We start from the raw sequence: 15812 nt of genomic DNA on the forward strand, positions 1-15812 counted from the left end.
TTCATACTGATACTGTGAAAGCAGCAAAGCCCAATGTTGCAATTTTTGAGCAGTGCTTGTAGGAACTGGCTTTGACGGATGAAACAAGGACTGCAAAGGCTTGTGATCTGCCATTAAAAAGAACTTGCGACCATATAAATAGTAATGGAACTTAGTTACACCCTACACAATAGTGAGAGCTTCTTTTTCTATTTGAGAATAATTGCACTGAATTTGAGTTAATAATTTTAATCCAAAAGCAATATGTCTGTCTTGTGCACCAATTCTGTGCAAAAACACAGTGCTTACAAAACTACTGGTTTGACAGGTCAAAATGCACCAAATATCTGTCACTAAGCAAAACGTTTTTGAGTTTCTGAAATGCGTTGTGATACTCTTTGGTTCACATGAAAGGCACATTTTTGTGATGCAATGGAGCCGTGATCTGAACAGCATTCGTTATTAAACAAATGCAGTATGTCATCTTGCCTAATACTGACTGCAGTTCACACACATTGCGAGTAACAGGCAGGTTACGGATCGCAAGCAAATGAGATTGGAGGGGGTGCTTTCCCTGACTGTTTATCACACGACCCAAGCACTGTAGCTCAGTTTGAAAAAAGTCACACTTTTCGAGATGACACTTCATTCCTGCTTCTGACAACACTTGAAAATCAGTACGCAAATTAGCAATGTGTTCCTCTGGTGTACAAACTGAGTTGACAATATTGTCAAAGCAGTTTGAACAAAATAGCACTTCTGCTGTCAGCTGTTCCAAACAACTTTGAAAAATGGTGGGTGCAGAGGCACTGCCAAAGGGCAAACTACTTGAACAATCCCAAGTGTGTATTTACAAGAAACACTTTCTGTGATGCTTCATCCAATGGATTTTACTAGTAGGCATCATGCAAAAATATTTTATAAAAGTAACATTCTGCACCAAGCCTGTCCACGAGTTCCTGAGGTTGAGGTAACGGATAAGTGTCAACTTCTGTCTGTGGGTTGACTGTGGACTTGAAGTCAACACAGATGCAACTGCAACTGGAAGACTTAGGCAACAAAAGGAGAGGACTTGTCCATTGACTAAGTTGAATGGGAGCAATTGCATGGTGATCTTGCAATTCTTTCAATTCACTGGCTACTTTGGCTCTTAATGCATTTGCAACAGGGCGGACCCAGAAGAATTTAGGCTGTGCATTGTCTTTCAATGTAACATGGGCTGAAAAGTTATTAGCTTTTCCCATTATAGTTCAGGAAGTTCTTTAAGCAAGATGGTACACTGTCTTTTGGCGCAAAATCAGACACTGGAAGTACATTGTCTTGTATGCTAAGTCCAAACAAATCAAAGACATCTAAACTGAATATGTTCTCACTGTCTCTGAGATTTCAACACAGTAAAATTCACTGTCCTAGTGTGAGATTTGTAAGTGGCAACCCAACTACACTGTTTGAGCACTGGAGTGTCTTGTTGCCTGTAAGAAGTGAGGTGCTTGTTAGATTTAGAAAGGTTATTTAGATTTAGATTTAGAAAGGCATGGTGGGCCTAGCTGTTTGTGCATGGCACAGTTAAGCAAAGTTACTAAGGAACCTAGGTCTAACTGAAAGGTCCTACAATGGCCAGCAATTCGTAATGATACAAATATTTTCTTTTAGAGTGTCATTGAACAGCACTAGAGCAAAAGGAAAAAGTTTACTTTTGTCAGACCTGTTGTAGGTTTTCAAAACTCAGCATTCGCTGCATGTGCACAAGCCTGTTTTTTTCTGGGAGTGGTCAAAATTGGCATTTTTGTGCCATTGCATACAAGATTCTTGGACCATGGCTTTTTCTCCAAACATGTAACACGTTTTGTTATGTGATGGGCAATCCTGTCTTTTATAGCGAGCAAAACATCTAGGGCAAGACTTCACTAAATTCGCAGGTCTGTTTACATGTATATGCAGCTGTCGACAAGGCTGTGTATGTGCTTGTTGTTGTGGCTGCTGGGGCAATCGCGAACAAGGGATGACTCAACCCATCAAATCAGGGTCTGGTCAAACTTAATGGCTGAATCATATTGCTCTAAGATATCCAAAACCTGGAGAAGTGATAGATCAGAGTACTTTAAGATCTGTTCCCATATTCTACTATCTGGGACATTGAATGTTATCGCATTCTGGATCATTAAATCACTGTAAAACTTGACGCAACTAAACTTAAATTTACACTTCCTAGCCATGCCTATGAAGTCTGTGTACTACAGGCAGTATGTCTGTTCCAGCCTTTTCGACAAGTGAAAGAACTGATATCTAGCTTCAGTTACTTAGACTTGCTGGTCATAGTATTTAGTTAATACACTGATTACTTGGCCATAGCTGAGTTCATCAGGAGATGCGGTTGGTAATAATTTTGTATTAACCTGACCACTGGGGAGCCCACAATCGAAAGGAAGTATTGTAACTTTACAGTACCTTGAACACGATGAACTTGACAATGTGCTTGAACTGAATCAGGTATTGAATCCATTTTTGTTTGGTTTTGGTAAATTGCCAGAACATAGGTATCTTGGTTGGCGGCACTTGTTGGGCAGGTTTGTTGGTTGATAGTGGTTCTACGGCCGATGCAGCTTGTGCAGCCAGCAGTTGTTGTACCATTGTCAGTGAGGTAGTGATTTGTTATTTCTGAAACTGAAAGGCTTGAGTTAGATCCATTACATTGGCCATCTGTGGCTGAGGCGTGCAGGGGGTGGAGGGGGTGGGGAATTCGTGGTTTACACAAATATGTTATATCAAAAAGCTAGCAAGGTCTCTGAAAAGGGAAATTTGATTAGTCCCATGGCTCCCTTCCTGGAATACATGCAAGAACAAAACAACAAATTAGCAAATAGAAACACTTGAAAACGAATACCCCTGCAAGCTAAAACACGAAAGAAGCAAGCAAAATCTTTGGCCAAGTTGATTATCTTCGAGCACCAATGAATTATCCTCGTTCACCACTGCAGTATCCTCATAACCACTGTAGTCCTGTACCATAAGGAGGTAAAGGAGAGGGTGTTGTTATGGGTTTCTGCAACACAAATGCATATGTGGATTAATGCGGTTCTTTATTTGCATAACTGGAATAGAGTCCACATGCTGTGGTAAAAGCTCACCAGTAAGATTCCTCTTGTAGACAATATTGGTGCTCTTGCTATTACGAAATTTAGTCTCACTGCTGGTCTTGCTATAGTCACTAATCTGGTCATTATGTACTGTCACAACCTGCGACAAGAACTGAGCTCATTCTGCAATGAACTGATGGACACCAAACAGGAAGTGTGTCAGTGAGGCCCTCTGATCAGTGACGGCAGCCTAAATATCTGCTATCAAGAGGGCATTGACTGTGTGTTGCTTGTCGGTGTGTCTCTGGCATCTCTTGTGATAGGCATACTTGATCCAGTGCCTACTATTGATCTTTGTGTCACATCTTTGCTGACCGGTGTGCTGGTGATGGCTTAAGCCAGCACACGTTACTCGAGGTGATCATTTCGGTGCTTCATGCATCAGACAGCAGTTTTGCTGTGCCTGTACTCACCTGCATGATTTGTGACATGTGGTTTACAGGGGTACACATCAGAGGCACCAAGGACAAAATGAGCTGCATGACACACATAACTGCTGTGACTCAGTACTCAATATAAGTATTTCCAAATTCAATAGTTACTTCCACTATATAAGAGTGCCATCTTTGCTGTAATGATAGGGTTTATAGCCAACATTTTGGCACACTTTGTCTTATGTTAACCTCCAATTAATATTCTAAGTTGTCATGGACTGTGCGGCTGGTTTCAGCGGAGGTTCAACTCCTCCCTCGGGCATGGGTGTGTGTTTGTCCTTAGGATAATTTATGTTAAGTAGTGTGTAAGATTAGGGACTGATGACCTTAGCAGTTAAGTCCCATAAGATTTCACATACACACACAATATTCTAAGTCGCATTAAATGAACCTCAATAGGATGAGATTACTCCTCCTAAAATAGTCATGGCCATGTTCCAAGACAATAGAGCCTCTTTTCACACAGCTACACCATGCAGGACTGATTTTGTGAGCATTGGGGTAAATTGTCACTTCTCTCCTGACCACCACAGTCACCTGGTCTCAATATTATTGAGTCCCTGTGGTGTACTTTAGAGAGAATGGCACTTAATTGCTATCCGCTTCCATCATCGTTACCTGGACTCACCACTATTTTGCAGGAAGTCTGATATAAAACCACTATTTTGCAGGAAGACTGATATAAAATACCCTTGAAAACGAAACAGGACTTGAATGTCAACATATTCCTTACACCATTGTAGGTATGGTAATGATGTTTCTATATTTTTGTCCACCCCCTGCATCAGATATATGTATATAATGATTATCTTGTGCTATACAATGAGATCACTATTATATGGGTGCAAACTATCTGGTTTGAGGCTTATTCATGCATATTTGACAAACTTTGAAAAACTGAAAAGTGAAGTCTGAAGTATTCTAGTCCGTACAGTAATTAGAAACACAACGAATACCATAACTATTGCACATTGTGTTCAACATATATTCATAGGCTAGTTTAGTCATCAAGATGACAGTCTTAGTGACAATAAAAAAAATGCAGATGTAGTAAACAGAAACACTTGCTATCAATACAGTGTTTCACACTCAGATACTCACAATCTGGTCATGATTACATAGAATGAGACTGCATATCTTCCCACTCTGTGCTGAAATGGCTCATGAGATAGTTTATGGCTTTGGAATTCTAATAGAAATAATTACCTATGTAGAATACATTATGAAATCCAAAGACTGGTATTCGATACTCTTTCTTGTAATCAGTATAATCTGCATAAATTGTTCAAAAAGGTCTTCACCTTCATCCAATAGAATATGGATTGAATTTCCCTATATTGTCATTTTTGTTCATTTGTTCACACTCTGGAAACATGAAAAACGGCTTTCATCACTGTACAATGGACAACATAAAAGAAAAAAAAAATCATTCATCACACAGAGCCTCCCACCCTACATCAAAGACACCAACCACTTCTTAGAACATCTCACTCTGTCCTTATCATCAACGTTTGATCTTCTCTCTACTTACCCTTCCATCTTTGTCCCTTCATCCTCATAGCATGCGAGTCTTTCTCATCTGGGAGTGTGTGTGGCCTACCTTTCTTTTTTTAATTTTGTCCATTGTACCTCTCTGCCCTTCCTATGGAAGGAACTACTAAGTTTTGATGCTATGATAGTTTAATGTACTTTTATATGTGTCTATCAGCAGTATTAAATATTTCATCTGAGGGTAAGTAATGACCAACAATGCTGTCTCACAATTTTATAGTTTCCCTAGTGAATTTTTCCTGCAACACAACATCTCTCTTTTGCAGGATGTAAAACCTGATCGTATACGTGATCCAAGTGGAAGGATGATAGAAGATTACTGGCCCCCATCAAAACGTGTACTTGGTGACATAAAATTCTTGGAAGGTTTAGTAACATTCGATAAAGATAATATTCCAGAGAAGGTTATGAAACAGCTTACTGCTAGAATATTGACTGATGAAAATTTTGATCCAGATAAAATAAGAAGTGCATCAACAGCTGCAGAAGGTAGTGTTTTCTGTTATTTACTTACAAATATAATTGTAAATATTAAATAAAATTGTAAATATTTTCAAGAAAGATTTAACATACAGTAGTATTTGCATAACTTTCTACAAACATTCATACATTATCAGTATTTAAGGCTGAACAAAATGCAGTTCATTTCCCCGTACACAATATAGGTTTCAAAATATTGTACAAAGTATACTGGCTATCTTGTAGTGGGGTCTGGGTAGTCCCAAGTTTGCTGACTCATCACAAGCCATGATCTTGGTGCAAGATGGAAGTCAGGGCAGCAGCTACAATGAACTATCTCCTCAGGCATAGAGGAATCACACACACAGTGAAAATAACACAAGTTGTTTGATAGTAGTCACACAACAGCCAAATGTGTTATCTCAGTTGTTTGTGACAAATGGTGCACAGACAGTTTGTCCAGCACAGGCATATAGGTCATTGCTGTGTACTTAATTTCTCAGTGTACTGCTCTGCAGAGAGTACTGTTGACCTGATGTGATGTGTTTGTTAGTTGCCTCCCAGATGCCACCTCCTTGGATGGCCTTGGAATACCTATGGCATAGTGTCGCTTGCTGGTAGCTCAGCAAAACAGAAAGAAACTGTGGTAGAATCACTCTAACACAAAAGTCGACAACATGAATATGAGTGTCACACATAAAAAGTTGTTTAAAATAGTGCAACAATGTAGCTTTAAACACACAAACTTATGGAAATATCAGCAAACTGCTACGCAAGACAAGGTTTTGGAAATCATCACTAATTGACATCACAAAAAATTGACATGAAATTCTTCTTCTTCACTTCTGAGCTGTTTTTCCTTCTCTTCTTCACAAAGTGAGTGTGCAAGACTGCTTTTTCTTCTCCACAGTCTGTTTTTTAATATACTGTTCCACTTAAATTCATCTTTCAGTCTGCAGTGAGGTTCTGGTTGCAATCTTTACATACTTGCCATAGCTTAATAAATTGTGTACATTGTTCTGCTGATCCTTGAATAAATATTCACTTGGAAATGCTGTTTGTAACTATGCTGATGTCATAATAGTTTTCATGCAGAACTTTCGTGCTATGCATTCACCAACATAGATTTGTTGTTCACAGAAACTGATCTTATCTGTCTAATTTGGATTTTGTTCATGTAAAAAATTAAACTCACTATTGATAAAAATGTGGGTGACCTCATTGCAATACCATTAGCCCACATTTTCAACACTTCATTAACAAATGGAGTCTTTCCTTCCTGCTTAAAGACAGTGAAACTGAAACCACTGTTCAAAAAGGGTAAGAAAGAAGACATAGCCAATTATAGACCTATTGCCTTGCTATCTACATTTTAGAAAATACTAGAAAAAATTTTTCATAAGAGGTTGCTAGATTTTGTAGAAAAGTGCAAAATATTATCCACAACCCAACATGACTTCCGGAAAGGCCGATCAACAGAAACAGCAATATATGAATTTCTGGGTGAAGTACTCGAAAAAATTGATAGTGGACAAAAAGTAACTGGCATATGCCTTGATCTGTCTAAGGCTTTCGACATCATAGACCACACCCTATTGCTGTAGAAGCTTGAAAGAATTGGTATCAGAGGTATGCCTAACAACTGGCTTAGATCATATCTTACTGACTGCAAGCAAGTAGTAGAAATACATTTTCACAAAGAAAATAAATCAACAAGACACTATTCTGATTATAAAGCAGTAAAATATGGAGTACCGCAGGGCTCGGTACTGGGCCCCATCCTATTTCTGATATATATAAATGACCTAACATCAACCACCCAGTAACATAGAACTATCCAGTTTGCAGATGACACAAGCATATTAGTCAGTGGGAAGACTGCAGAGATACTACAGACAAGACTGTCTGAGGCATTAACAAATGTTGTAAACTGGTTCAACCAAAACAAACTAATAATAAATAAAAGTAAAACAGTAGTATTAAATTTTCATAATGTCAAGAGAAACACTGAAGAGGATGTAAGAATTCAGATGTCAGACACAGATATTGCAAGTGTGCCTAATACAAAATTTCTGGGGGTCTGGCTACAGGATAATCTTAGATGGGGAACTCACATTGGCAACATATTAAAGAAGCTAAGTACCATGTGTTATTTAATAAGAGTGCTAGAAAATTGCTGTCATAAGGACTGTCTAATGACAGTTTACTATTCTAATATACATTCTGTCCTAAAATATGGGATCACTTTCTGGGGTAACTCGCCATCCTGCCTAAAACTCTTCAGGATGCAAAAAAGAATAGTTAGAATCATGGCTGGAATAAAAAGGAGCAAACCATGTAGACCATTATTTAAAAGGATGGGGATTCTTCCCCTTCCATGTATTTTCCTATTTGAAAGTGCAATGTTTATAAAGAAATATACAATAACAAATCCTAGTATCCTCCCCAAAAATGAAAATGTTCATCATCATAATACAAGACAGAAAACTGACTTTCATGCAGTCCATACAAAAACCAGTTTGTGCCAAAAAGGAACATTACATCATGGAAAAATTATCTACAACAAATTGCCAAGAGAAATTAAAGTAAAGACTGATGTAAAAAATTTTAAAGCAGCATTAAAAGAATATCTGTTGACACATTGCTTTTATAGTGTGGAAGAGTTCCTCCAAAATCCTCGAGAGTCTAAGTGATGATTATGCAAATACTGTAACCATTAATACTGGTCTATAAATACATTCAGATGTAATTCTCAAGTTTCTAATGGGGTTTAAGTATAAGTTGTATACCAACTTGCCCAGTATATGAAGTAAAATTTTGTGAATGTAATTCTCTAGTGTACATGTCAATTCATAGTGTAGAAGAGTTCCTCAAAAATCCTTAGAGCTTAAGTGAGGATAATGCAAATACTGTAATCATTAATATTGGCTTATACATGTATTCAGTTGTAAACTTCAAGTTTCTAATGTGGTTTAATTATAACTTACACATTGACTTGCCCAGTATATGAAGTGCTGTAAAATTTTGTGAACATAATTTTCTAGTTTCTAAAGTGTTTTAATTGTAAGATATACTTTGACCTGGCCAATATCTGATGTGCTGTACTGTACATGTAAGATTTACTGGACCAATAAATACAATACAATACAATACAATATAGCAAAATTGTCATTCATCACTTTAAGTAACAGCCCTCACAGTAAGTTCCCTGCACCAACAAATCAAGATCCTCTCATGTTAAATTTTGATCATGGTCTGCATTGTGATTATGTTTGTCATTGACTAATTAATCCTGCTCATTAGTGTTAATTTAAAATTCAAGGGAGTGTTATCGCACATCAAAAATCAACTTGGCTTCTACATTGCTTTCATCTCATGAGCGTTGCATGTCAACAGCAGCATTATGAACTGCTGCACTCTGTTCAGTTGACTGATTAATTTCCCACTGCTGTGAGATTAATGGACACTGAACTTCAGTCAGCCCTGATTCTTTCTCTTAATAATATTTTTTTACTGTTCTGAACATCATCTGAAATTTCAGTTTTCTCTTATCCCATAGTTATGTACTTCAAATCTGTGAACAATTCTTGCAAGTCATTACAAATACCTAGTACCCTTTGACCCAACATTTTGTTGAATTTTTGACTATGTTCATTGAGATTTTTGTTTTAATCCAAGCTGAGTTCTTGTTTAATTTCATTAAGTTTTATAACCAAATCGCACTTATCATCATCAAGGTTTCTGTTTAAATCCTCATTCAGTTTTTTATTATTATTGTCAAGTTTTTTATCATAGGCATCAAGTTTGGAGTTGAAATTGTATAACAGTCACATTAACACATCCTTCCCTTCCTTAATTTTGGATTCTGCTGACTGGTTATAATTTTTTAACAAGATCCATTGTCCTGATTAATACTGTCCTCTCCATTAATTACATCACTATTCTCTGTTTGGCTAGCCATTGTTATTTAAATGTATATAATCAAAGTATTTATTTAATGTCTTTTCTGCTTTTCATTTTCCTTGTTCCTTAGAAGTTAAGATGACATTGAAAATGCAAATTAACTCACCACACAGTGCCACTTGCAGTTCAGCTCTGGATCCAAAGATTTTTGCAGGATACAACATCCTGTCATGGTTACATGTGTTGCACGACTGTTAGGTGCTTGCTACTTTATGATGATACTGCTAACTCTCTCAATTTCAGCAATTCAAACACAGATGTAATTCAACAATTGATAATATTGGGAAGTGGATAATGATGGGTACTATGCAGAACATTTATTGTTAGCAGTACACTAACAGCTCGATTCGCTGTTGGAAGAATTACTCATAGTAAATACTTTGAAATATTCTCAATTAATTAATATCCTGTTTGCCATTACATGACATCAGTCTTTTCACTCTTAAATGAAATAATGGAGCACAAATAATTGTATACCAAACAGATTAGCAACTTCAACCAAACAATGCTGGTCCACTCATATTCTCAAACTGACCACACAGTTCTTATGACATAGCTCTGCCTATTGACTGCAAACTGCTAGCTGATACTCAGCACTCACGCCCAATAACAACAATCAGACTTTATTCAAAGTATTGTTAGCTGACAGTAATTACTTTAAATTCTAATCAGGAAAACCAGAGGTAGCTGCAACTGCAGTTAAGCAGTTTGATAAATTGACTCTCAGGTGGATAAATTATAGCAAATATCTCTATATGTGATGATATAGAATCATCAGAATTTTTCTTGCAGTTTTAACAACATGAAAGGCTTCATACCCTCTGCAATTTTGTGCTTTCTTCCACTGTTTTTATGTTTCTTTATCATTGCTGTTTTCATTCACATCATATTGTTTATCTGTGACATTTAGTTTCTATCTTAAATTCTCTGGCTGATTGCACTTCATGTTAGTACTTTCTACTTTTTTTCTTGGCTCATAGATTATGTTTTTAGCTCTCCATTTTTATGTTAAGCTTTCATTTTTCATCAGTTTTGTCTCTTTCTTTGTGACCTTAGAGTATGTCTCTAAGATTATGTCTCAATGATGTGCTTTGTGTGTGTTAAATTTGTCTTCTCTCACTGAGGAATTTCAGCTGTTGTAATGAGACTTTTCCTTTAGTTTCAAATTTTATCTGTATGTTGATTTGGCATAATTTAATTTTTTTGACTATTTAAAGAAAACCGTAATGTAACTGTATCAGTCCTTGTGCTGTCAGTGCTATTGCTGCTGTCTGTGAAATGCTGTTTTGTATAGAAACTAATTTTTATTAATCATTACTTACAGGACTTTGCAAGTGGGTGATAGCAATATCAAAGTATGATAAAGTAGCAAAAGTAGTTAACCCAAAGAAACTTCTGCTGGCAGAGGCAGAAGCAGAATTTGCTTGTGCAATGGCCGCTTTGGAAGTGAAACGTACACAATTGCGTGAAGTCCAAGCAAAACTTGCTCATCTCGAAAAAGTTTTGGAGGATAACAAAAATAGGTATACTATACTGCAAAATGACGCTGATTTGTGTGCGAAGAAGTTGCAGCGAGCAGAGGAACTGATTGGCGGATTAGGTGGTGAGAGGAATCGATGGTCCAATACAGCTCAAATGTTGGGGGAGAAGTACTACACTTTAACAGGTACTACACATTTTGGACTTTCTTTTTGATAACTGCAATAAATAATATTATGTGTTTTGATATTTGGTGCTGTATATGGGTGCAACAAAAAATATGAAAATCTCATTCATATGTACCATGAAATAACAATATCATAATCATCATTTCACATGATGTATAAACTGTATATGTTTAGAATGCATCCCAGACATTCATCTTCAAAACTGTTATAGTTTCAAGTATACTGTACACTGTTGTTATAATTTTTATCTAAATATAGTGGGTTAATTCTCTTTCATAGTTCATAGAGCACATCAGTGTCATATTATTTCTTTGTTATTCAGCTGTGTTGTAGTGACTGTTACTGTGGTGTACCGCCAGACACCACACTTGCTAGGTGGTAGCCTTTAAATCGGCCGCGGTCCGGTAGTATACATCGGACCTGCATGTCGCCACTGTCAGTGATTGCAGACCGAGCGCCGCCACACGCAGGTCTAGAGAGACGTCCTTGCACTCGCCCCAGTTGTACAGCTGGCTTTCCTAGCGATTCTGCACTGACAAATACACTCTCATTTGCCGAGACGATAGTTAGCATAGCCTTCAGCTACGTCATTTGCTACGACCCAGCAAGGCGCCATTACCAGTTTATATTGAGATTACCTCACGCCAGCCTGCGTGAGCTTAAACGTGTGCCTTTCGGCTTCCTCCAAACTCCGTGAATTGGCTCCTGCCAATTCACAACAGTTACTAATGACATTTCTGTATTCAATGTACTTTGTAAGATTTTGTGTACCAACTCAGTATTCTTCCAAGTTATTCAATCATTCATATTTTTCTTATTTACCAGATAAACTTCAGAAGAAATTAATGAAAGAATGACCTTGTTTGTAAAGAAAAAAGACTCTGTTCGCCTGGAAAAGGCATTGGCTCACATGCTTTAATTTCATAAGCTAAATTATCAACCTCCACTCTTTGACTCCATTCAGACACCCAGATTTGGGTGTTAGGAGAAAATTCACATCAGATTGAGATATCAAGACTGAATTGAACTGTTATATCTTGGAACAGACTTAAAATGTAGAAGCCTTGAAATTAATGTCATAATTCATTAAAAACAGTTATCACCTTCCAACTTCTCCTACTGAAACAACACAGCTGTGATACACTTATCATGTAGTAAAAATATTTCAATACATTTCCAAATCTGATAATTTAAATTTAAAGCTTTAGAGTTACAATGAATTTCTGCAGGAAAATGTTAGTTATGTGCTTTACCAAAGTTTTAATTGAATTTATTTTTGTGTCTTGTCCAAAACTGAAGCTGATACCTGTCTTATATAATTACCGTGCATACAAGTCATAGGGCCTTTAAAATAGCAGAAATGGAGAAACAAGAGTATTCTTGTCAAAATGTTTTTCACCCCTCCCAAAACAGTATTCCTCTCACCTACTTAAACTGCACAACATGACTAAGAAAGTATCTCATATCATATAGGGGAGTGTGACTCTTTTTTTGACTGAGTACTGTACATTTTACAAAAAATTCAGTCATCACAGTGCTGTTTTATCCATGTTGTCATACTCTGCTAAAAGTAGTAATGTTGTATCTATTGTGCAGCCTCAGAAGATGTACGGCAGAAACGTTTTGGCTACTAGAAAGAAAAAAATGTAGATCCATGTTGTTCTCAATTCAGGCACTAGTTGATCATATTTGATGAATATACCAACTTCCAACATTGATCTTGATTATTTTTTATCAGACCTTGTTTGTGATATTACCTGGTTAAGCACAAGAACATGTCTTTAGGACACTAATCATACATTGCTGCAGAAATGACTGAGTTGAATGAAACTTGCTTTTGCACACGGATGTAATTCAAGGCTGAAAAAATGCTATGCACTAATATGCTATGATAGATAATGTCTTAGTAATGTGAGCAGTCTCATTTATTTTGTGTAACATCTTATATACAGGCTTCACAGCAGTCTATGTTGATTGATTCTAAAGAAACTACAGACTGTGCTGTTTTATGTGTCATGTAATTATTTTGAAAATGATTAAGTTGTGAGACATTTATATTCAGTTACACTTTTTCTGATTCAGTAAATCTCATATTTTTGAGTACTATCTCTGGTGTAATATGATAAACTTTTTTGACCTTTTGAAATGCTATTTTAGACGAGTTGTTAAGATTAGTATTTAACACAATCTTTTACTAACATAATGCAGTGTTGACAGTAAATGTTTCTGGTTAACACCGCACAAAAAAAAAAGACTGAAATTTAAGACATTATTATTTTCAATTCCTTCTCTTGATTAGGTGATGTCCTTATTGCATCTGGTGTTGTAGCCTATCTTGGGCCATTCACCATGCAGTTCCGAGCACAACAGATTACTAGTTGGGTGAACAAAGTGGAGAAACTAGGTATTACATGCTCACATGATTTTGCTCTAACTGCTGTGCTTGGTGAACCAGTTGAAATACGAGCATGGAACATATGTGGGCTTCCCACTGACACATTTTCTGTTGATAATGGAATTATTATAAAGTAAGTAAACTACAATTAAATAAATTAGATTTCTGTTTCAGGTTTGAAGTCTTATTCTTCTTAAATTGGTTTATGTAATTTAATATAAAGATATAATCAATGATAAGCTGTTTGCTAGAGTATTCATAGGTTTTTGTGAAACTGGTGAATCATTTGACTGTGCTGTTCACAGTATTTTTCTAGAGAAGCACTAGTAGTGTGATGCCATTGATATTGCTGGTAACAGTTTTTTATATTGTCTAGGAGGATGCAGAGTGCCATATTAAGAAACCCAGGTAGTGTTCACAATGATATGATGTCTGTGGAAATGAGGTGTACCACAATGATGTATTTAGAATCTGGAGGTCCCTAGCTTGAACCTGCAATACAGGCCCTATCAGGGAAATTTTCAGTCAATGAATGTGCAGCAATAGGATTTCAGAACAATTTTCCATTTAACACAAACTGCTGCATCATATAAAGTTCCTTTATTATTTAATTATGTAAAATACTGCTAAACAAATTCTGATCTAATGAACTGATGATTTTAAAAAATGAAAAAAAACTTTTGAAAACATTACTGGAAAATATCAGCAGTCTATAAATAATTAAAACACTGATCAGTTTGCAGTTAGCAGTTACCAGTGGTGTCCTCTGACACTTAACAATGCCCCAGCTTTCTTCTCTGTTCACCATCTAATGAGAAATGATGTGAAGATGATTTTTGATAAATTGAAACCATTTACCATTTGGATGTGTGATTATTAATTTTTAGTAAAACCTTATGATTAAGACTTATTAGTATTTTTAAAAGTGAATAGAATTTACATATTTCTTAATCAGATAGAAAATAACAAAAGCAACATAACAACTAAGCAAATTTTACTTATATTAAATTCAAATACTATAGTAGAGTTGAGGTAATTAACTGCCTCAGTTGTAAATGGATTTATTGGTTCAAAATCACAAATGGTTTCACACAATTACCAGCCCTTCTTCAGGTGTACAAGGCTGCAAAAGGAAGAATGAAGAAACTATAATAATAGGTTGCAAAACACTTAACACATGTTTGTTATGGAAATAACAGGGATTACTGATCACTTATAAATATGAGGTTGATACAGTTGGGTTAGTCAGAATGAAAACACAGGTGTCACACCAGTCAGCCATAAAGTAAGCTAAGAAAAGTGAGCACTCAAAGTAAGAAAAAAGGGAGAGAAATACTAACAGTAAGAGAACATCAGAAAAAGTGTAAGATTGCCAGCCACACATGAAGCCAAGATACAGAATGGCATGATGACAGAAAACTTAGCAACTGTCATACTACAAGGAAAAGTGAAGCTATCAAGGGATGATTAGCTTAAGAGGTGACTTACTATCCCGAATACATAATATGTTAATGAATACTTACTTTGTGTTCTGCCTTACGGCAGCTTCTTGTCATGGGAGAAGCCTCGTCAGAGAGGTCCACGGCATGGTGAATAGGAGATGGTTAAATATACTTTGTCACAATATAAAAAATAAGGTGAAAATAATATACTTGAGCATAAGTAGTGGGTATGCTCAACCATCAGTTAAAAACGTAAAAGGTTACATTTTAAAATATAAGTATGCCACAAACGAACCTATAATGGCAGGTTGGATAAAAATAAAATAAACTTAATGACATCAACTATCCACAAAGGAAAAATACTATCAATTAGGCAACTAAAATTAAAGGGATAAAAAAATACAATTCCTTTGAGAGGAAAGTCTCAGGTGCATATTAGTGAGATTTGAGCGCTATTTCAGAAAGGAATGATTGTATAGACGATATACATGCTTCAGCCTGGTTTGCTCACTGGGAGTAAACTGAAGGGTTGTTTAAACTGTACATAGTTTCTATTTCTTGTAATAAACTAAGGATGTGGCCTGTATCATGATGGTAAAGGATACTCAAATTGGTAATTATGTCACCAATAGAATGCCCATTACCTTTCCAATAACTAGATAAAGTGGACTTAGAATTGTTAAGGTCCTGCAGTTTCTGTCTGACTAATATAGAGGCATTGGCTATCATTACACTTAATTAGATAAATGCTAGAGCCCACATGTTGGTTGTAGGTCCTAGCTTCA

General features: G+C 36.3%; 1 protein-coding gene across 1 annotated transcript in view; it reads left to right on the plus strand.

Moving 5' to 3' along the window:
- The window catches only part of LOC126161364 (dynein axonemal heavy chain 7), a 1035864-nt gene that overhangs the window by 681745 nt on the left and 338307 nt on the right, over nt 1-15812 (plus strand). The window contains exons 42-44 of the mRNA XM_049917134.1: nt 5368-5590; nt 10848-11189; nt 13490-13718. Coding sequence (XP_049773091.1) covers nt 5368-5590; nt 10848-11189; nt 13490-13718 — 794 coding nt within the window. The remainder of the gene's footprint in view (nt 1-5367; nt 5591-10847; nt 11190-13489; nt 13719-15812) is intronic.

This window comes from Schistocerca cancellata, chromosome 2 (genome assembly GCF_023864275.1).
Source record: "Schistocerca cancellata isolate TAMUIC-IGC-003103 chromosome 2, iqSchCanc2.1, whole genome shotgun sequence".
Taxonomy (NCBI): domain Eukaryota; kingdom Metazoa; phylum Arthropoda; class Insecta; order Orthoptera; family Acrididae; genus Schistocerca; species Schistocerca cancellata.